At 42.1% G+C, this 23,705-nt stretch overlaps 1 protein-coding gene across 2 annotated transcripts in view; it reads left to right on the top strand.

Moving 5' to 3' along the window:
• The window catches only part of Man1a1 (mannosidase, alpha, class 1A, member 1), a 183,427-nt gene extending 161,117 nt beyond the window's left edge, over nucleotides 1–22,310 (top strand). Inside the window, exons 9-13 of one of the 2 annotated variants that reach the window (XM_006256497.3) lie at nucleotides 781–896; nucleotides 6,072–6,291; nucleotides 7,023–7,195; nucleotides 19,103–19,218; nucleotides 19,549–22,310. In XM_006256497.3, coding sequence (XP_006256559.1) covers nucleotides 781–896; nucleotides 6,072–6,291; nucleotides 7,023–7,195; nucleotides 19,103–19,218; nucleotides 19,549–19,675 — 752 coding nt within the window. In that variant the 3' untranslated portion in view covers nucleotides 19,676–22,310. The remainder of the gene's footprint in view (nucleotides 1–780; nucleotides 897–6,071; nucleotides 6,292–7,022; nucleotides 7,196–19,102; nucleotides 19,219–19,548) is intronic. The other variant, NM_001033656.1, reaches the window with a different exon arrangement.
• The last annotated feature ends 1,395 nt before the right edge of the window (nucleotides 22,311–23,705 follow it).

The raw sequence follows: 23,705 nt of genomic DNA, 5'->3' as shown, positions 1-23,705 counted from the left end.
GTATTTATATTTTTTTATGTGCATTGGCTTTGCCTGCATGTATGTCGGTGTAAAGGTGTCAAATCACTTGGAGCTGGATTACAGACAGTTGTGAGCTGCCATGTGGATGTGGGGAATCGAACCAGTGTCCTCTGGAAGAACAGCCATTGCTCTTAGCTGCTGAGCCATAGCTGCAGCACTGCAGCCCTGCTTTCTTCTCTTTTAGGTCCCCTGCCACATCTGCTTTCTCCCCTCAAACTTAGAGCAATAGATAAATTACGTAGTCTTCAAAATGTCGTGAACTCAAGGAGTCTCTGGCTTATTTTGCTGTTGTTGTTTTTAATGCCTAAAATTTTAATGGAGTTTTATATTACTCCGGGTCTAAACTAAATTAAAAACCCCTAAATATAGGCTATGAAATATTTTATTTTGCCTTTTTTTAGTAGAGAACCAGGTTTTAAGAATTATTTTTGGTTGTGAGCCTAGCCTTTAACGGCTGAGCCATCTCTCCAGCCCAGGTTTTAAGAATTAAATTACACACACACACACACACACACACACACACCATTTCTCATCGTGTTTGCAGGAGTAGCCCAGTGACCATTGAGGATACATCACATGACTTCACAGCCCATCTGCTGGTTTCAGAAGATCTTTCTGAAAGAGGGGATTTGTTGGGACTCACATGTTCCATTGAGCTGCAGCTGACCGGTTTTGAATCCTAGCCACTGATATGATTTCGCTGCATTATCTGAATTAAAAGCGGAGTGGCCAGGAAATTCACTTCCCTCTCTCTTTCAGATCATGTGTCAGTTGGAGGACTTGGAGACAGCTTTTATGAATATTTGCTCAAGGCATGGTTAATGTCTGACAAGACCGATCTCGAAGCCAAGAAGATGTATTTTGATGCTGTCCAGGTAACCCAATATTTAAATCATACTTGCTAGTCAGTTCTGCCTTACAACTTGCATATTAATCAAGCTTTAATGAAAAAAGAAAAATAGAGTACCTCATAACTGGCTTATAAAGTATTTTCAACTAGTAGTTCGATGTCTGCAGTGTCATTTTAACAATAATAACCATACTTACAATTTCAGTTCTAACAGAGCAATGAAAGTTATTATGTAGTTCAAATCTCACCCAAGAGTCATACATCAGGCATAGTGGTGACACCCTGGACTGCCAGCATTTGGGGAGGGGACATGCAGAGGGTATGAGGACTGCTTTGAGTTTAAAGTCAGACTGGCTACAGAGTGAGTTCCAGGCCAACCTGAGCTACAGGCACCTGTGTGAAGACAGGTGGTCATAGGCCAGATACCATTCTGGTCAACAAGAGATCATATGGAAGACAGTGTTGCCTGAAGAGGACGCTGTCTACTAAGATCGTACTGGTGTCTCTACTGTGTTGCCCCAGTGGCATTGCCTGATGGCACATTGCCTGGGAATATCCCTTTCCCTAAGGATGTGACTATATTCTTTTTGCTACATTTTTCATTATGGGAAGGAATCTGGGGTTTAATATTCTGAAAACGGGCTAAGTTGAAATACTGGATGGTCACTGACAGTCCACTGCTCCTACATTGGAACTCATCTCCAGAGAGCTAATAAAACTATAGTTAAATCCATAGAATATTAACCTTTTTCTTAAATGCTCAGAATATTTTTGTGATCAATACTATTCATTTATGGGGTAGAGGGAGTTGAAATGGGCCCTCATCTATCCCAAGACAGCATGGGACCTTATCTAGCTAGGATTGCATGAAACTGTCCCTCCTGCTTCCACATCCCAAGTGCTGGGATCTCGGGCACACGCTATCACATCTGGCCTTAGAAACCTGTAATACCACTTATTTTAAGTCTTTATTCTAAGTGTGCTAGCCTCTCTAGTAGGTCTGGAAAGTTTGCTTGTTGGAATATAGTGTAGCTTCTTTGACCTGGCTAGCTGGATTGAGTACTCTGTCCTTGTCCTCCCAGGATCAGGTGAGGGCTTCACTGAGCAAACCACAGCCCTTCACTGTCACAAGCAGGCATCAGGAACTCCTTAGGAGGAAGACTATAACGGAGCCTTTTTTACAGCCCGTGATAAGCATCTACTGCAGGCTACACTATGATCCCTCTGGTCCTGTCCTCATTTGGTAACCCTTTTTCTCCACCCTGTGAGGTTTTGAGTATTAATCTTGAGAATTCTTTTCAATATAATTTGGTTTGCATATGTCATCTGATTAGCATCCTAGCAGACATTTTAACTGTTTTGTTTCCAAAGTTGCCCCCTAAGGCCTTGATAGTCCACGAAAAGCCCCTTTGAAATATCGTTTGAAGTATTTCCCCCAGTTTCTAGAACCGTTCCCGTGTAACTGTTAGCATGCTCTGTTTAGACAAACAGTTGACAGGAAAAGCCATTAAGAACGAATGAGGCAAAGTGTTTCCTGTGACTCTTAATTGTAAAAAAGGAAAAAAAATTCAGCCCATTATATATTTTCATAGCAGTGAGAAAGGGAAAAAAAGGCTTGAGTTTAAAAGCAGCATTAACAATCTTCTTACCAAAGTCATGCTTTATTGCGCAAGATCAAGACCATTGGCATTCCGTCATGGATTAGGAGAGCCCACAAGCTCCCACTACCAGCAGAGGAACTTTCCACAGTTGGTGGTGCTAGCGGAGGAGAGTCTGTTTTATTTTATTTTATTAATTCATTTATTTATTCACTTTTTATCCTGGTTGTGCATGCACACACACACAGACACACACACACACACACACACACACACACACACACACACTTCCTCCCCCCATCCCCATCCACCTCTCCTCTGAAATCTGTGAGACCCCCTGGGCATCCCCTCACCCTGGTACATCAAGTCACTGCAGGAATAAACAAATCATCTCCCACTGAGGCTAGACAAGGTGGCAGTCCCGTTAGGGGAACAGGATCCACAGACAAGCAACAGATTCCTGGACAGCCCCTACTCCAGTTGTTGGGGGACCTGCGTGAAGACCAACCCTCACATCTGCTACTTATCCATTTTCTTCAGGGTGGTGGCCATTAGTAGGCTGCCCATGACGTCATACCTATGTGCACTGTAGCAACAAGACTGAGGGTGGCGGTAGGGGGCGGAGTGAGAGCAATGGAGTCACATGACACATCTCAGGAAATCTGACTCCGGAGACCAGCATCAGAGTACAGATCTGAGTTTATTGTCCAGCGCATAAGCTTTGATATAGTGCTGGACCCAATCCCAAGCCCCAAGCACATCTTGCCACAATGTCACCATGCTCTGGGGAAAGCCTGTGAGGTAACTCAGGAGTGGGGAAGTTTCATCACCTGTGAGGATTTTAGTGAGAACCGGGTTCCTGGCTTTGGCTCCTATATGCTGTCTCCAGGTGTACCGGAGTGAATTTAGGCCTAATGCTTTGTGTGGCAGATTAGGACTCTTAGAGGAATCACAGGAACCTGTGGGGTTGGGTGGTTTTGGACATGAGGTAGGAAATGGAGGCAGAGGGAGTCTAGAAGAAGTTGGGGAAGGGCTTGGAGGAGGGTAAACATGATCACATTGCATAAGTATGAAAGTTTAGAGTATAAATAAAAACATTTTAATATGACTCTGACAGAGCAGCAGTCCACCCCTGAGCCATAAGGCTCAGTTGATGCCAGGAAGTCATGGCCTGCCTCAAAACATAACAAATGCAAAACGCAAGCCACACCTGTCCTTGTCAAGAGGAGGGCGGGCGGTGTGTATATTGTTTTCACTTGTTGAGTCAGTGGGGACATTGTCAGGTTTTAGCTTTAGGCAGATTCAGATGGGAGTCTTTAACTAGACAGTACTGTGACCTCTCAGCTGGTTATTGTGACCCTCCCTAGACACCACACAAAGCCACCACACAGTGGGGCAAGATATGTGGGCAGGTGATGTACCATGTACGAGTCCCCAGTCTTCATCAAATTAATACAAAAAAGGGAGAATTAAACCACAGACTAAACCATGCTCTTTTTCCTCAGTCAATTCCCCATAGACTTGACACACACACACACACACACACACACACACACACACACACACACAATTTTATTTATTAGAGTATATTTACATTTATTTCACTTTTACACAAAACCATTGCTTTGGGCACAGACCTTCATCATAGTTTATTTTAGGAGACAGCAAGTTGGTCAGAATCATGCAAAAAAAATAATAATATAGTAGTTGATTCACTCTCCAGAACAGGGTGATAATGTTTCTCTAATCTGTGCACAAAAGCTATTACTCTTGCCATGGAGAAAGAATAATTTCCTGGGTGATGAACAAGTATCTGCTTGAAGGACTTTACTGCAATTGGTGTTATGAGAAGTGTAAATAGCTAAGATGTTGCATTAAATGAGAATGAAATATTAATGCGAAAGCTAAACCATCAATAAAATTAGCTTAACCACAGCTAATGAGCACAGTGGGGTTCATTTATCTCTTACTGTCTTGCCCCTGTTTGTTTGTTTCTAAGACAGGTAGAGAAGGTTTCATCCGCCCACATTTCGTTCTCAGTCATTCTCTCTACCTTCCCAAATGTGCCTCCTGAAAACCCTCCTTTTCCTGACAACACAGATCACTGCAGACCCCAGGAGAGGCCTTTTTCTTCCTAGGTCAGAGTGATCGATTCCTATCAGAAGAGTTGGAAATTGGCAATTCCAAACCTAGTTCATACTTTCTGTTTTTTTTTTTTTTAAATACGAGGCTTATTTTATTTCTAACCTGGTTTTTGATAATAGCAGCAGTTCGAGGACATAACTGAAATATATCTTACAATTCAGTTTTGTAAATTTTATTTTTTTATCCTTGATTTAAATAGCATTGGCTTTAAGTTTTTTAACTGAACAGTAGTATGACTCTCAGAATAACAGGAAATGTGGTGATGGGCTTGCCTTAACTTCTCTGGGTACATGTAGGCCCACGTGCATACGTGGGTAGATGTCACCTCGGGTCATTCCTCAGGAGCCGTCCTCCTTGTTTGTCTGTGTGTGGCATGGTCTGTCATTGTCCTGGAGCTCCCTGATGAGGCTAATCTGGCTTGCCAGCAAGGCCCAGGCCACCGACTTTCTCCTCCCAAGCACTGAGATTACAGCAGAAGGCATCAGTGACAGCTTTTCTCCGTCCATTCCTGAGCCATCTTCCCAAACCATCTGATTGGTCCCTTATCAGCACACAAGAGATGGAAATAAGTGGCTTACTGGGGCTAGTGTCTATCCTGACTTCTTTTAAATAAGATGCTGCCGAGTCTTCACCATAGACAGCATCGTTTCCACGTTAGAGATGAGACGTGTACTGAGACTTACAGATATGCTGAACAAGTTGCCTGCAGCATTGCTCAACCGCACCAGAGAGAGCATCTAACTCCTTACCCTCTGACTCCAGAACAGCCCATCTCAGCCACTCTCTTTTGCTGCTCAAGCCTCAGAGGGAGAAAGCAGCTATGCCGCCATCTTGGATCTTAGAACCTAGTACTTTCTGTTCTTCCTCTACAGTGGGACCTGGGCTTTGAGCTGACTCAGCTGAGACAGGGTGGCAGTGTCCTGTCTTTGAGAAGGGAATGGCATTTAGGGAATGAGAATGGCAAGTGTTTGGTCAGGGAGCCAAATGAAGCCAATGGAGCCAGCAAATAGAGGGAATCCTAGCCAGATGAGGAAATGGCGCTCGGAGAGAGGGAAGAATACAGAAAGCAGGAACATTTCAGAAGAAATTAGATTTGAGACAACAAGAAAATCGCCAACAATGACTGTGGTTGTTTGGTGTTTACATACACAATTAAAGTGCATATGTATGTTTTTAATTATAATGTAAAACTGAAAATGTTGTTGGCATAAACATATAATCCCAGCACTCAAGAGCTGAGGCAGGAGAATTGCTGCCAAAGGCAATCCTACCCTGCATAGTGAATTCAAGGCAGTCTGTGATCAATAGCAAAGCCACGTCTCCAAGAAAAAAGAGGAAAGAAAAGGAAATAATTGATTATACAGTAATAATAGAATTAATGAGCATTAATAGTATGATATATAGAATTTCTGAATTTGAATAAAAGCTACAGACCACTTAAAGCATCTTCTTTGCAGGCCATCGAGACTCACTTGATCCGCAAGTCAAGTGGGGGACTAACGTACATCGCAGAGTGGAAAGGGGGCCTCCTGGAGCACAAGATGGGCCACCTGACGTGCTTTGCAGGGGGGATGTTTGCACTTGGGGCCGACGGAGCTCCAGAAGCTCGGGCCCAACACTACCTTGAACTCGGAGCTGAGATCGCCCGCACCTGTCACGAGTCTTACAACCGCACATGTGAGTACACGTTACTCTCCGTTCACACCCCATTCTCTCAAGCTTTGATCTCACTCGGTAAAGAAAGGACTTTTTCACAGGAGGATGAGGGAGGGTAAGGGAGTGAAGAAGGAGAAATAAAACCACTGTGAAATTTGATGATGCTAATGTCTTATAAAGAATTGTGCTTGTACTGAAAAGTCACTGCTTTATACAAAAATGCACACCTTAGTGTGTGAGTCACAAAAAATAGGCCATATAAGTTTAAGCCAGGCCTTTTACTGACCTGTGCTTTATCTCAGTAATACTGAGCAAGAGTCTCTGACCCACTACAGAAAGAAATTTCCCCAACGCCCCATGAGGAGATTATATGTCTGGCTTCATATTTATAAGACAGGTATTATGCAAATATTAAGTAACTGGCCTTTGGTGACATTCTAAGAGAATTCTCAACCATTAAGCTTTCAGCTACCCAGAAAATGGTGCAGTGCCTTATAAACACCTGGTGGGTGTTCACTAAATAGGAGTTAAATGGGGGGGAAGAGGGAAAAAAAGAATTGTCACTTTCTAAAATGGGTTCTTTTAGCCGATCTGAATTTAGAATATCTTGAGTATTGTGTCTTTTATGGTGTGTTTAAGTAGCCCTTAGTCACCCTGGCACATCTCCGAGGTTGTTGCACTCTTTCTGATTTTGTCACGGCCATACCCTAATTCGGGAGGTAACCCTTGTTAACTGATTGTGTGTGCCCTAGATGTGAAGTTGGGGCCAGAAGCGTTTCGATTTGATGGCGGCGTGGAAGCCATTGCCACGAGGCAAAATGAGAAGTATTACATTCTACGGCCAGAGGTTATCGAGACATACATGTACATGTGGCGTCTGACCCATGATCCCAAGTACAGGACCTGGGCCTGGGAAGCCGTAGAGGTGAGGTTTCAGTTTACAGATTTCTTACAGTTCAGTGTCTCAGTGCGAAAATGTTCAGTGCTGACTGCAAATCTGCTGTGGCAACTTTTCTGAGATTTCCATACCTTTATCCAGTTCGTTCCATTCAGGACCCACTGTTCCGGGCTAATTCACCATGTAGTGTGGGCTTTAGCTTTGGTTCATGAAACAATAATAAAACTGTATTACAGATAGACTTGAATACTGAAGGATATAGATCTAGACAGAAAGATCTAGAAAGGCATGTTACAGCAGGAAGTTACCCTAACTGTGGGAAGAATGGTTACTTTATTCCACTGGGGTTACTGAATATTCTACACTGTCCGCTGTCTATTTAAAACCACTTCAGAATCCGTGTTTTTCTATTGGTCCTTGGGCTTTAATGATGCCCTATGCTTTTATCTAGAGCAGAGATCCTCAATCTCAGGGTCACAGCCCCTTTGGGAATAGCATATCAGACAGCCTGCACATGGGATATATCTATTATGATTCCTAACAGCATCAAAATGACAGTTATGAAGTAGCAACGAAAATACTTTTGTGGTTGGGGGTCACCATGACATTAAGAACTGTATTAAAGGATCTCAGCATTAGAAAAGTTGAAAGTGAGCTAACCTGAGCTATATGCTTGGCTCTAGGAAGAACGTCGAGAACAGTTTCCCTTAGACAATGGTTGTCCACCGGTAGAATTTCTCTACTCTATCTCTATGGTGCTTCCACTGCTTCTCTTGGGTCTCTTCCTACTAAGTATGGAGTATTGCCTCCTAAGTCTGTTGTGCTAGGCCCAGAGGAGGTGCCCTCAGCTACATATCAAAGCATGGCTAGTTTCAAGGGCTATCACTCAGAAAGGAGTGGGAGAGATCACGGAGAATAAGAGCACGCAGACACCTCAATTACTCTGTTCTCCCTAGCTTCTTAGTAGAAAGCCAGCTGCCTTAAACACTGATCATAGAAACGACTTCTCTGAGAAGTCTCAGGAAGTCCGTGAAAATAAATATCACATTGGGAAGTCACTGATCAACCTTCTTCATCACCCTCCTCACCTAGTGTATCTGTTATCACTAATTGTTAGTCATGGTGAATAAAATATTCGGTTCTCTAATTATATTCAATCAGTAGTGATTCCACTTGTTTAAGTTTACATTTCCCCACTTCTGGAAGAAAATGTGTTAGAAGTGAATTTCGTCCAAACCTCACTGATAAGGGGCTGGCTGTGACTTGGCCTGCAAAGGAATTAGGAGCTCGAGTTGCAAATACCAATTTATAATGGAAACATCAAGAATAATGTATTTCATCAGATCTGAGGCCGAAGCTGGGGGTGTGATTCGGTTGCTGGAATGCTTGTATTGCCGCACGTAGGCCCAGGGTCTGATTATTGCACCGATACACTGTGTGTGGTGGTGCTCACCTAGAATCTAGCCCCCAGGAAACAAGAGGATCAAAGCTCAAGGTCACGCTCTGCTTCGTACCTACTTTGAAAGCATCCCATCTCAGAAAAGCTAGGGCTGGGGTTAGGGATTTAGCTCAGTGGTAGAACGCTTGCCTAGGAAGCGCAAGGCACTGGGTTCGGTCCCCAGCTCCAAAAAAACGAACAAAAAAAAAAAAAAAAAAAAAAGCTAGGGCTTACCGTACAAGCATGAGACTCTGAGTTCAGATCCCCCCCGGCCCCCAAAGCCATGTAAAATACAAGCATGGCTATGTGACCATGTAACCTCAATGCTAAGAGTGCCACAGACTAGCACATTCTCAACTGGCCAGCCCACCTAGCCACAGCAATGAGCTACCTCAGAATCCAAAGCGACAGAGGATACCCAACATTGACCTCTGGCCTCCACATATGCTCACACAAGTCAGCAGAGCTCGCACACCCATATACACACACCCAATCAAAATTAAAAGAAAATGCTAACAGCATGATTAGTAGGAGGCATCATCACCACATACCACTCATGACAGCACTTCCTGGCAATGTCGTAGATATGAAATGTAAAAAGAAAAAAGTGTATGATAAAGGCTGTCAAAAACAGGAAATCGCTGCTACTTTGTGGGCAGTCAATGGCTTTGCTTGATTCTTTCGGTCAGGGGTGTGTCTTTGTTATAATAGCTGTGCTTTCCTATAGGTGGATTTTATCTTGTTTTTGACTTAATGTGACATGTGCTATGAAATGATTTCCCTCTGTCCAAACCAAGGTGTCCCCTGATTTAGCTCCTAGTAACTTCAATTAAAACTTGGCTGGAGTGCTGAGCCCAGACTCCTGAGGTCTTGCCTTTTTTCTGGGTGAAAGTCATGACTGTGTAGGCAATGGCAACACTTGCCCATTCTTGTGGTCCCTGCACTTCACCAGCAGCCCCAGTGCAGGTCCCTTACTGCATAGCAGAAGTGTCATGCCTCAGCCATTCTGATGCTGGCCGTTGCTCCTCCTTCTTAGCCCTAAGAGAGCATGGGCAGCAGCCATGCCAGGAAGAGGAAGTGCAATCACTTTCCTGTAGGCAGCTCACTGTGGTTGGTGAGTTGGCCCCAAAGGCAGTCTTTAGCCAATGAGATTCTAGAGCTGGTGTCTAGCCATCTTATTCTTCTTTAAAGAACACTTTTATCCTGTGCATGTTTACTACACGTCCCTATGACATGTCCTCCACGGCGCACAGCTGAAGCCCACTCATTGCATGGGTCCTGCTACCCCTTCTTTCATTCATCCATACGCACTTTTTTCCAGCTCTCATCTCAATAAACTCCCTACTCACAACCTCTGTTGTGTGTCACTCTTCAGGGAACTCAACTAAAACAAAATTAGGGAATTGAAAAACCACCCAGTATAACTCTGTAGTCAAACCCAGCCTTCCAGGCTATGGAGATGGTTCAGTGATTAAGTATTCATCTTACATATTGGAGCCTCAGAGTTCAAATCGCCAGAAGCCACGTAAATCCAGGCAGGCTAGCATATGTCTGTTATGCTTCCTAGTGTTTCTACTACAAGATGAGAGTCGAAGATAGGAAAATTCACAGAAATTCATGGGCGTGGGGTATTCAAGAGACCCTGTCACAAACAAGACAGAAAGTAAGAATCATTACCCAAAGTTATCTTTGTATCACACACACACACAGACACACACACTTACATACACAGACACACACACATACATACACAGACACACACACACATACACACACACACATACGCACACACATACACACACACATACGCACACACATACACACACACATACACACACTTACACACACATACACACATATACACACACACATGCACACACACATACATACATACACATATATAGACACACATAGACACACACACATACACACATACATACACACACACATACACACACATGCACACATACATACACACACACATACAGACACATGCACACATACACATATACACACATGCACAAACACATACACACATACACATACATAGACACTCATAGACACACCTATACATACACACACACATACACACACATACACACACACACACACACACACACACACACACACCAAATACTACCCTTTTCCCAGTGTTCTTTCACTGATACACTCAGTAAAACAGATTTCCATGTCTTCATTAGATAGGATAATTATTTTAAATACATTAGGGCCGTGTATACCCCCACAGTGCAACACTTTAGCCTGCCTTCCTGAGTAAACAGCACTCCAGTAATCCTAATCTTTAAGGCGCTTGTGAACACACCTATCAGAAGTAACTTCTACCTGGAACTTAATTTGCTATCTGTCAGTAATGGCAAGAACTGTTTTGCATTTGTCCTGATTGAATGAATATGTGACAGATGGCAGACAAGATTTACCTGAATAAAGGTGGTGCTCATTTATTCATGCAGATTAGGTAATATTGCAGCTGATCCACAGACGATAAGGCCTCATGGGATTTTTGCTTCCTTCACGGTTTTCTTTGATGCCTTACACCTTTGCACGCCGACATTCTGAATCTGAGAGAATAGTGTTTCTTTCCCAATCCTACTTCTACTCCCCGAGATGTGACCCTTCTTTGCAAACTCTCTTTGACACATTTGTGTTGCCTGCGTCTTTGTTATTTTTTTTCCTTGAGACCAGAGCAATTTCAAGCAGACGCCATTAATAGTGTTAGAGCTTGGGGGTTGACTCTCACAAATCTCCATGGATTAGCTATTCAATTCCTATTTTCCTAGCAGTGCTTCCTGGTTTGAATCTGACTGGTCGTGCTGGCTGTCGGCTTCCTCAGCCAACCCCAAATTATAATCCCTCGGGGTCAAGTTTGTCTTCCGTCCACTGATTCAAGCTACAGTCACTATAAACAGCCCTAACATCCTGTCCTCTGCTGTTAGCACGTTGTAGCACATTTGGTCCCTAATAACATAAGCCCTGACACAAAATGCCCAGAGGCTGAGCACTGCCTGAGCAGACTAATGAAATGATCTGCTCAAGATGCGACTGTCTCCACTGCCAAGGAACGCTTAGGATAAGAATCCACCCTGTTAGCCCAGGAAACCTGTTGTTCCCAGCTTCACTTTCCTCATATCTTCACATGTATACTTTTGTTTGGGGTTGGGGGGTTATCATTAGCACATATTAATTATACAAAATAAGAGAGGACTCACGATAGCATTTCCAGCCGGTGCAAACTAGTGTTCAGTTCATGCATTCAGTCTTTAACTTGGGAATATTTAGCTTTAGGAAACTAAAAGGATCTTCTGTCCTCATTGCTAAATTATTTTTAATTTATGTAAAGCCTCAGAAACTTGAAAGTACTAGGCTGCCGAAAGGCCTTTTTACTGTGGTAAGTATTCCTTTGCCTGTATTGAGGGCTTTGCCTGTATTAAGGGATTTCAGAGGCTGCAATTAGGAAATCTAGACTCGAGGTCAGTGGTCTACTCTCACCAACTTTGTGTTCTTGACCGAAGTCTCAGACACGGTTTCCTTTGCTGTGCTGAAATATCATGACCAAAAGTAAACTGGGTAAGAAAGGATTCGTTTTGCTGACACTTCAACGTCACTGAAAGAAGTTAGGGCAGGAACTCAAATGGGTCAGGAAGCTGGAGGCAGAGACTGATGTAGGGAGGGATGCTGCTCACAGACTTCCTCCTCATGGTTTGCTCAGCCTGCTTCGTAATAGAACCCGGAACCGTCGGATCAGGTTGGCACCACTCCCAATGAGTTGGATCCTCCCCCCATCAATCACTAACTTTAGAAATGCTCGACAGGCTTGCCTACAGCCTGAACTTGTGGGGGTGTTTTCTCAAGTGAGGTTCCCTCCTGTCGAATGGCTGTAACATGTCAAGTTGACAAAAGCTAGCCAGCACAACTATTGTGCTTATTGTCCAGTGAGGACTTATGGGAGAAGAAAACATGAGCGGGCATGAACTGAAAAGGAAGATGCCTCAGTGTTGTCTTTACCCAAAGGCAAGGCTTTATCTCTTTCCTTTTTCTGATCTCTTTTGTTTCCTTGGTTGCTTGGCTGAATAGGTTGATGTGAGATACGCGGGTAGCTGGATTTTTGTTGTTTGGTCATACTGGGTACCGTTAGCTGACCCGGGCTGGCCTCAAACTCAAAATGCTCCTGCCTGAGTCTCCTCCATGCTGAAATCAGAGACATGCACCACTGTGTCCATCTGCCAGCTCTGTATCAAATGAAAGAACGAATGAAGTTTTCCACGGACTGGAAGGAGAGCTAATCACCATACCTGGCTTTCTCCACTTAGCACCTAAAGAGCTTCAGAGGGCACGGGAAGGTTTTGTGATTGAGATCATTTTAATGAAATATTTGGAAATTCAGTTTCATTCTATCCCAAAATAACCTCACCCGTTTCTTTCTTTTTTTTAATGCTGACCATTTTTTTCTCAATTTACAAATTAAAAAATGGCTTAATCCTCACATCTGATACTTGGCTGCTTATCAAAAAGACCTTTCTATCAAAAGAGGAGAGGAAAAAAAAAATAGGATGTAGACGTTGCCTTTGGAGCTCTCCCTCTATTGTCTTATTGTATAAGACTTGGAATTTAATTCAAGCATCGTTTTAAGCTCATTGTTTCATTTTCGAAAGAATTTTTTTTCCTTTTAAGTACGAAATCATGGGGAATTTTTCTCTTCTTTGTTCATGTAGCACATTGGCTCAGTTTTCTTTAACCTAGCAATTAAGTGCTTCTCCTCATAGATGGCTGCTCTCTCTCCTCTGCCTTATGACCTTGATATGAAAAGTCACTGGCCTAATTGTCGGTATCTGTTGGTGGTGGCTTAGCACGGGGTGCATTGTCCCTGTTTACTCGTGAGCCCTCATGGCTACTACATGCTTTCTCTTTCCTCTTTTTGGAGCTCAATTTTCAGACCCCTTTTCTAGCTTATGAAAGTTCTTCTCAACCAACATGAAAAGGCCTGTACCTTTCAGGTAATTGAAGTATGATTATAAGTGTAAAACAAAAGAGTAAGGGTTGGGGATTTGGCTCAGTGGTAGAGCGCTTGCCTAGCAAGCGCAAGGCCCTGGGTTCGGTCCCCAGCTCCGAAAAAAAAAAGAAAAAAAAAAAAAAAAAAAGAGTAGCCAAGGAATGACAAAGTTGGTTAAAGTACTTGCTTTGTAAGCATGAGGACCTGAGTTCAATTCCCAACACCCCCACAAAATCCAGGCTCAGCAGCATGCACCTTTAATCTCAACATTGTGAAGCTATGGACGAGAGGATCCCTGGGAATGGTTAGCCAATCCTAATAGTCTAGGCTACTTGACGAGCTTCAGGCAAACGATAGTCTCAAAGGAGGTGATTTGTCTTTATAAGATTTATATTTAAAGTTGTTCTCCAGCCTCCATACATATGTTTCCACCCATACAGAAATACACATGTGCATACATATTCATAAATATAAATAATAGAAATTAGAATAGGAAATTAAGAGTCACTTTACCTTATTTTTAACATTTCACTATGACTCTAATGTATCATGATTTTTTCTTTTTTTTTTTTTTTTCTTTTTCTTTTTTTTGCGCTGGGGACCGAACCCAGGGCCTTGCGTCCTCTACCGCTGAGCTAAATCCCCAACCCCGATCTTTTCTTTTCTTTTCTTTTCTTTTCTTTTCTTTTCTTTTCTTTTCTTTTTTTCCAGGAGCTGGGGACCAAACCCAGGGCCTTGCGCTTGCTAGGCAAGCGCTCTACCACTGAGCCAAATCCCCAACCCCGTATCATGATTTTTAGTCTGTCTTTGCTCTTTCGTTTATAATTTTATGAGTTAATTGTCTCACTGCTTCACAAAATAGCCATCAACAGCAATTTAATGAAGATTTTTTGTGTATTCATGGTTTAAAGTTATACCCTTCATGGTGGGAAAAGTATAGTGGAGGGAACTTGAATCCACAGACAGGGTTCACTGAGAAGTAAATGCTTTCTCCTGTTTCATTCAGTCTTGGAACCACCTTCATGGTATGACACACATTGACAGGAAGTCTTCCCTCCTCAATTAAGTCCTCTGAAAACACCCTCCTATGCTTACAGTACTCATGGGCATGCTCAGAGGTACTGAATGGGTTGAGTAGACAGTGGAGAATCATAAGTTCAACTTTGACAACTCAACCTAAGACTCAGACATACTTCAATCTGTAAGGCTCTATCCCGGCCCCAGAAAAGGCTCATAGTCATCTCATAGTTCAAAATGCTTTGTTTAAAAGTGGAAGTAAAAAAATAGCCTGAGACTTAAGGCAATCTTTTAGCCATCAGCCTCTCTAAAATCAAAATTTCATCTTATATACCTCCAGTATTCAGTGACATAGAGCAGATGTTTCCATTCCAAAGGGGGTGGGAGGGTGGGTTAATGGCAAGGGAAGATTGTTCAAACAAGACCACATCCCAAAGGAAAGAAAAAAAAACAGGAAACCCTATGGCTCTAGGGTTTATAGCACCATCATTCTGAGATCCAGAAGCTTTAAAGAACCCCGTTTCTCCAGTTCGGCAAACTACAGCCAGCCCAGGTACCCTCACATTTTGGGTTATTCCACAACTGGTGTCATCCACAGATGGCCCTAATAATGTTGGCCACTCCAACATCCTGCCAACTCCTTTGTAACTTAACCTTCATCTTCAGAACTCCAAGTACAAACCAAGCCTCTTCATAGAGAATCTCACCCTGCCAAACACTGCTAGCCCGTTTGGGGGACTCTGATGTATGACTTAATTACCCAGGAACCCTTGCATTTCGTGTGCCTAGAAAACCACCATGATGTGCTGAGTTCTGCTGCCAACCCAGGAATAGGGTGGCATCTCTCTGCCTCCGCTGCAGTGGCCTCCGTGTATATCGGTGGCTGAGCATGGGGAAGGACTTTCCAAGGCAGGTCTTTTCCAACAGAGGAGCCCTTCCAGCAGTGTTCTCAATTCAAGCTTTCACCTTCGAAATTAATTCTACAAATTTCAACTTTGGATGATGGGGTTTTGCCCTCAGAGAACCTTTCCCGTAATCTCAGGGCAACACGTGAAGTTTCTTAGGTATGCTAATCTCTTAAGATCTTTTTAAGATCTTTCTGCCTTTTCCTGCTGTACAGCTGGCTAAGTGTACTAAGAAATAATCATACTGCAGCCTGCGTGCTATGCTATCTTGACATTTCCTCCACAGAACAATTCAGTCCATTGTTCTCGCGCTCCGGGCTCACTCAAAATTTCAGGGCACAAGAACTGTGCAGCCAGATTCTTTGTAGAATATAACACGAACATCCCCAAGTCTAGGTCCCAGTAGAATTTGTGGTCCTTTCTACAACATCATGAGTTGGGCCTCCTCTGTCCACATTTTTCCCCCAAGGGCTCATTATGGCACTGCAGTGCTTTCCAAGCTCTCCACATTCTCCCATAACCCTCCTACCAGTTTGAACAGCCTATGAGCCACATGATCAGGTTTATTTATACATAGCACTGCGCCCACTCCTCAATACCAGTTTTATCTACTACTTACTGAACTTGTTGCTGTGACAAAAATAAAATTTATCAGCAAGTACAACGTAGAACAGGGGGATTTGTTTGGGCTCTCAGTTTGAAGGCAGAATGTGTCATGTTGGAGAGAAGTCAAAGCAGTAGAAACATAAGGTAAATACATGGTCACACTATATCCAGTCAGGAATCAGAAAGCAAGGCATGGAGGTGTTCATCCTTTCTTGTGTTCTTTTTTTCTTAAGTCTGGGACCCCACTCAATGGATTGGTCCCAACCATAGTTATCAAGAATGTTTCTCCTCAGCCAAACTTTTCTGGAAACACCATCAGAGGCATGTCCAGGGATACGTTTCCAAATGATTCTAACCATAGTCAAGTTGACAGTGAAGATGAACCAGCTGAGCTTTCTATGAATCAGGACAAGGTCTCAGATGACAATTTTTATTGAGGCCATGGACTTAATAGAATTCCTAGCATGTGGTAATAAAAATAAAACTGGCTGGAATATGCTTATTAACTAAACAAGCAGCCTGTAAAAGTTTAAAGAATAGATAATATAAAAAACAAAGACATATTAAACAATTAAATATAAGATCTAAAATAAATAAAACTGCTAGAAGAAAACTTAAGGAAAAAACCATCTTCTTAACATTGCTCTGGCAATGATTTTAGTGGCTGTGACACTCACAAAACAGCAAAAACATGAAACAAAACACACAGGACCACATCAGTCTTCAACAATTCCACATTAGCAGAGGAAACAAACAATTAAGTAATGGGGCATAGAAATTATTTTCAACCTTTTGCCACCGTATAACTGCATAATGACTTTTCTCTCCGGCCACGTGTATGATGGCATTCCTGTGAGATGTAACTGCTTGGTAGTATTATGGCTTCGTTCTTTGTATAAGTGCACTTGGTGACTGTACCTTATAAGGAACTAATATTCAAAATGGTAACTTTATACAACTCAGCAGGAAAGATAACCCATTCTGAAAACGGGCAAAGAACCTCAACAGGCCTCTTTTTGCAAAAAAGACATACAAGTAGCCAAAAACGATATGAAAAAGGCTGTATTATCTCTCATCATAGGGAATACAAACAAAACCGTGGTCAGATGACCTCAGATCTGTGACAACTAATGTTATAAGAAAAAAAAGTCAAGAGATTACTAGTGATGTCAAAGATGTGAAGGAAGGGGGACCCTTGTACACTGTTGGTGACAATATAAACTGGTATGGCCATCATGAGAAATAGTATGGAGGTTCCTTTAAAATTCAAAAATAGAGTGGTCATAAGATGACCACTTGTGGCCATATATCCAAGGACATGCCATAAGTCCTAAGGGATATCTATAATCTCACATTGGTTACAGTAACCAACATAGAGAAATATCCTGTGTTCCACAGTAGATGAAGAACTAAAGATTTGGCACACATATGCAGTGGAACATTATCTTAAACAGAACATGCTATACATAGAGTGATAGCACGTCCATGTAGAACTTAGGATAATCGAAGTTCTTAACAGAACTAGAGACCAAAGTGGCAGTTACCAGGACCTGGTGAGGAAGAAGAAAGGGACATAAACCACATGGCACTCCTCAAGGGGTTTGAAAATTTCAGCTAAAAAAATGAAAGCATGCTGGGGGTTGGTGGCCCACACCTTTAATCCTAGCACTCAGGAGGCAGAGGCAGGTAAAGTTCGAGGTCTACACAGAGAAACCCTGGAGAGAGGGAGGGAGAGGGAGAGAAGGGGGGAGCGAGAGAAGGAGGAAGAGACAGAAGAGAGGGGGAAGAGAAAAGCATTTTGGAGGCTTCTTATACTATATAGCATGGTGACTCTAGTGAATTACAATGTGAGACTATATCTCAAGAATTCTCACACACACACACACACACACACACACACATATTATTATATATATATATAATTCGAGATGCTGTGGATGTGTTTATTGGCTTGATTGTGTAGTCATTTCACAATCTGTACATGAAGCAGCTTATACATCTCAAATATATAAGGGTTTCATTTGTCAACAATACATCAGTCAGGCTGAGAAGTAAGAATGAGGGCTTCTGGGGAAACAGTCTACAAACAGTAGTCAGTTTATTGACAGATAACAAAATAGAAGCTTTTACGTGAATCTTCATCCCCACCCTGCCCAGCCCTTCTCCTTTTCCAATGTTCATGGTGTTCATGCAGCTACAATTTCTCTCTAAGCTTCTGGGGTCATCAGTGAATTCATACCATTTTCTTCTCTACCATATTAAAGAAAAGAGGAGGGGAAAGGTTTCTGCGATGGAGTCCAGACTCGCTTTTCTTCATTTCCAATCACTGGCACCATTAATAGTTTTACATATATATCCCCCATAGGGCTTAACTGAAAAGATATAGAGTTGGTACATTCTGATGGAAATAGGAGCTTTAGGGGCTCAGCACACTTTCTTGGCCAATGGTTTGCATCCCAGTTGACATGAGGGACACCATAGACAGAGACCAGCATGCTCGCTCTGTAAAGGTTGCGCAGAACAACATGGTCTCTTCCTCCACTACTCACATCCAACATGGTGCTGCAAACAGCCACAGACACTTTACAAACAAATGAAGCATAGTCTAGCAATAGTTTAGTAAAATTTCAGTTACAAAAAATAAGCAGCGATCTAGACCTAGTGGTCTTTGAATTACCAAGCTTTACTCTGGACCAACAATGGAAACACTAGAAATGAATGCCTACTTTCCCAAAACCAGACATGCAAGGGTTTCTCTTGAGGCAAAACACCGAGCCCATAGGTCAGGTACCTTTTCCACTGTATTTGCCTTTCTATAGCTTATAGTTTTTGAACTTTCTATCAGAAATTCTTTCAGGCTCTCATTCCCTTGAACACCTTGTCTTGTCTGAATTCATGATTTAGTAAAAGATATCCGATAATCACTTTACTGACTTTCCCGTCTCGTCTTGGCAATTCAGGCCCTAGAAAGCCACTGTAGAGTGAACGGAGGCTACTCAGGCCTACGGGATGTTTACATTGCCCATGAGAGTTATGACGACGTCCAGCAAAGCTTCTTCCTGGCAGAGACACTGAAGTAAGTAAAATTATTCTCCAAGTGTGTGGCTGAGGCCCCCAAGGAGATCTTCTCCTCAGATGTCTTCAGGATGTACACATTCACGGTATACCAAATGTGTGTGCAGGAGCCATTCCAGTGTGGGTGTGTTAGGTACTCATCGCTGAGGCAGACGGCCTGAGACTACACAGCGTGGTTCTCATAGTCTAGCACCCAAAGCATGAATGACCCCGTGTTAAGGTCTGTGGGTGTTCGAATCAACTGCAGTCCATACAGGATGCACAGAGACATACATGTGTCTCTGGGGCATGGTTTCTTGTGCCTCATGCTGTCTTTTTTCCCTCTCTCCAGGTATCTGTACTTGATATTTTCCGACGATGACCTTCTTCCACTGGAACACTGGATCTTCAACACCGAGGCTCATCCTTTCCCTATACTCCGTGACCAGAAGAAAGAAGTTGATGTCCAGGAGAAATGAAAGACATTTCCTATTTTACTCTGCTTCGTTCCCTCACTGCATACCTTAATAATTCCTTTCCTGGTAATATGATGAACTCTTATTGATTGGCAGAAGTCTATCATTCTCCTAAGTTCTAAAATTGTTTTGCAGTCTTTTATGTTTAGTATCATGAGCCTAAGTGGACATCAGTTCCTTGTTTCATTATTCAGCTAGTAGATCTGCAGATTCTGCCTGTCTTTTTCTTTTTCTTAAAGAATCTATTGTTTCTAAAAATTCATGAAGTCACGGCATCATTTTCATAATAGAACCGTCTACCAGTGACCTCTTGATTATGATTTGATTTGACTGCAAAACTTCTTCCTCCTCTATGAGGAGATGCTGTCTGCTTCGAGCTGTAATGTTTTGCCATGTTGCAAAAAGCCATAATAATAAATTAAGTATTAAAAAAAGCTTTTTTTTTCCTTTTCAAGTTCACGTTATTCTGGTTTGTCTATTCACCAGAGACAGGTCTTACAACTGTGACAGCCTCTTAGCAGGTCTATCATTATTTGATAGAATGTCTTCTAAAGTCCTCCACTCTCATTGTGACTCAGATGAGAAAGTTGTCCCAGAAGAGCCAGCGACACTGGCCTCATCTCTTGTCTTTTTATTGGGTGATTATGTTCATGTTTCCTCACTTTTGATTTTGTCCTCTACGTTTTCTCTAAATGCCCTGTGTCATCTCTGTACCGTGCACTGCTTACCTTCTCCCATGGCCCACGACACAGCAAGGGGAGCTCCTGAGTTGTGCTGAACGCCTGGTTACCCAATTACAGGTTTGAAAGGGAAAAGACTTAACTTCTAACGTGCCAGGCTTTCCTTTTAATTGAATCCATTCCAAAATCTGGTCTCTAAGAAGAGAAGGAGAATTCCATATGACTGGTTCATGGACCTGCATTCCCTCCTGGGTTCTCTTCAAGCAAAGGATGCATTTGTACTTGGTTCAGATCGGAAAAAGGGCCCGTCCCAGGTACAGCTCGTCAATGTACTTCAGTTTGTGAAAGTGAGCTTTTACCTAGTGAAAGAAGCATTTCTGATTTATCTACTCCTGTTCAGCTAAGGGAGACAAAAAGTGGTCTAATTAGCTTCTAAAGAGTATTAAATGTGCTTGTTCAGCATAAATATCTTAACTTACAAATAATTTATAGGGATGGACCCACTCCCTCAGAATTTGATCTGCAGCAGGTCAAAACGGTTATATGATTCTTCTAAACCTTATTTTGAATTTCCCAAGGACAAACTTTGTGATAGCTTGTGTTACCACACCTGTTCTTTATATGAAAGATCAAATATGATCCGTATGCACCAAAAGACAAAGACAATAAGCACCTCAGTTTCAACCTATGATCAATACCGACGACAAAGACAAATAATACAAACCCACGGATTAGGCTAAAGTATATATTTCCGTGCATTTCCTTTATTCAGAATTTCTAATATTGTCAATTTCACATTGTACAAGCTATTTTTGAGACATTTATCTTCTTAAATCTAAGTAGACAATAGTTTTATCTATTTCAGCTTTGGGGATGGTTTCAAAGATGCCACTACTCTGTGTGGCCCGGTTGTTTCCAGTATTGTACATTAGAACATGTCAAAATAAAACAGTTAAACTGGTAAATGAAAAAGATCGCTCGGTATATCATTATGGCTATATTACTGCATCTCTGTGACCCAGAGAAACTTCTGCCTGTGGCGTATTTCATCTCTGGGGTTATGAACCTATGACGTCATTTTAATGAGACTGAATAGAACAGTCTGCCTTACCCCCTGACAACAACTTGATGTGACTATAAAACTTTTCCCTCCATGAGGAAGAATAAGTGGATAGATAACAAATCCTTTCCCTAGAGCTCGGAGCTAAAATATTAAAATTTGATCATCGGTATTCTGATTATAATTTTCATTGTCCTTAGATTAGCTATTTAATTCACCTTCTTTGCATTTCGATCTGAAGGAGCACACACAGCTGGTGAGTATTTCTGTAGCGGGTGGGACGCGAACGTCAGGTCCTGTGCGCCTGCGCCACGGTACTGTAGCGTTTGTTCCGGTTCGAGCAGGGAGGAAGCCGAACCACGAGCTACTCTCCAACTGGCGAGCAATGTTTTCTGTTTTAAAACTTGGACTGTTTTTTAATGCCAGATCACAGAACACCAAAAATTTAAACGAGATAAGAGACAAATTTTATAGTAGCGTAATTGATTAGGCTTTTATCTTGTGTCAATTTTAAGCAACGGAAGTCTCCAAATAGATGACGAGTCATTCATTTCCAACAAAGCTGTGCAATTTGACTTACATGTATGATCCACGCCCTTAAAGGTGAGCAGTTAAGGTAGCACCCGATTTTGTGTTTACAAAACATGTTTTGGTATACTTTGTGCAGTTAATATTATACCTATAAGTTGTGTGCTCATTTAGAGAACTCAGTGACTTCTCTGTCGTGTGTATCCATCCACTTCTACATTGTTTTTGATTTGTTCATAAGTGCATTCTGTTGTTTCCAACTTTATATAAATCTCTGATGTTACGGAAAACATAATAGATTGACACATAATTTTTAAAAATTATATTTGTAAAATTTCTCTATTGTGAATAAAGTCTTTTAATATATCTCCTCCTGTGTCTTACCACTGTGACTTTAAAGATGCCTCCACGTGTGTAGATGGATGAGTGTAGACAGTTGCAAATGGAAATAACAGACTCTACCAACAATTACACATCTTGACCAGGAAATGTTTCCCATGAAAAACTTCTCATTGAAAATAATTTTACACACGCAACCTTTGGCTAATTGGGCTCTGGTAATCTCACCTAAGTTCAGCACCAGGGCATGCAAGGTACTTTTCTGTGTCAGAAAAGGCACAGAAAGTGTGATGTGTGGGGTTGGGGATTTAGCTCAGTGGTAGAGCGCTTGCCTAGCAAGCACAAGGCCCTGGGTTCGGTCCCCAGCTCCGAAAAAACGAAAAAAAAAAAAAAAAAAGAAAGAAAGAAAGAAAGTGTGATGTGGGTTTTTAAGTTTGTGACTTAGTCAAAAGATCAAACTAGGCCCACAGTGTTCACCCTAAGACGATAAAATGGCATTTAATTGTGTTCACTAGACACTAAATTCATAACTGACCTTAAATTCAGGGCAGGGGGGCTGGATTGGAGTCTCAGAATGGCTGAGTAGAAAAGAGAATTTAGCTGTTCATGGACAAGCATAGGTTCAGAAGCCTATATTCTGCTTTTCTTGGATAATATGGCCACCCCTCTTGTTCACTGTTTCTATAACTCATTCCTCACTGCCATGTTTCTACTCAGCTCTCACCTTATCAAACTAGTATAGCATTCCCATCAGCCTTTGTCCCTTACTCTGTCTTATTCTCTAAAACCCTCCTACATGTTCATGTGACTGGATCTCATGGTCCTTGCCTTATAAAGAAAGATTAATATAATTTCGGGAGCATCAACCACAATTTTATATCTAGCAAAAACAAATGGGAGCCTTTTGAGGTCATTTATTTATAACACGTACAGCATAAGCTGTGCTTATTTCCATGGTGGCCAATTTATTAAAATATGCTATAAACATGAATTTTATTTATGCTGATTGTCAGCCATCCACACAGAAATGGCATCTTGGCAATAAGTCTCCCTTCTGATAATGACATGGATGCGGTAGCTTACAAGTTAATAACAGTACATAAGATCAATCTCTTCAATTAGGCATAGAGTTTAGATGTCTAAATGTCAATCTACCTTCCTAGATCATACTTGAAACTAAACGTCAGTGTCTTGGGGATTTATTGCTGTGAAGAGACAACATGACTAAGGTAACTCTTAAAAAGGAAAACATTTAATTGGGGCTGGCTTTCAGTTTTATAGGTTGAGTCCATTATTATCGTGGCAGGAAGCATGACAGAGTCCAGCCAGACTTGGTGCTAGAAGAGCCAAGAGTTCTACATTTTGGTTTCAAGGCAGCCAGGAGGGATCTGGCCAGGGTCCGGATCACCCTGGCCAGACTTGAACA

Source organism: Rattus norvegicus, chromosome 20, assembly GCF_036323735.1.
Source record: "Rattus norvegicus strain BN/NHsdMcwi chromosome 20, GRCr8, whole genome shotgun sequence".
Lineage (NCBI taxonomy): Eukaryota > Metazoa > Chordata > Mammalia > Rodentia > Muridae > Rattus > Rattus norvegicus.
Note: the sequence above shows the minus strand (reverse complement) of the source record. Positions and strands in the feature narration are given on the sequence as shown.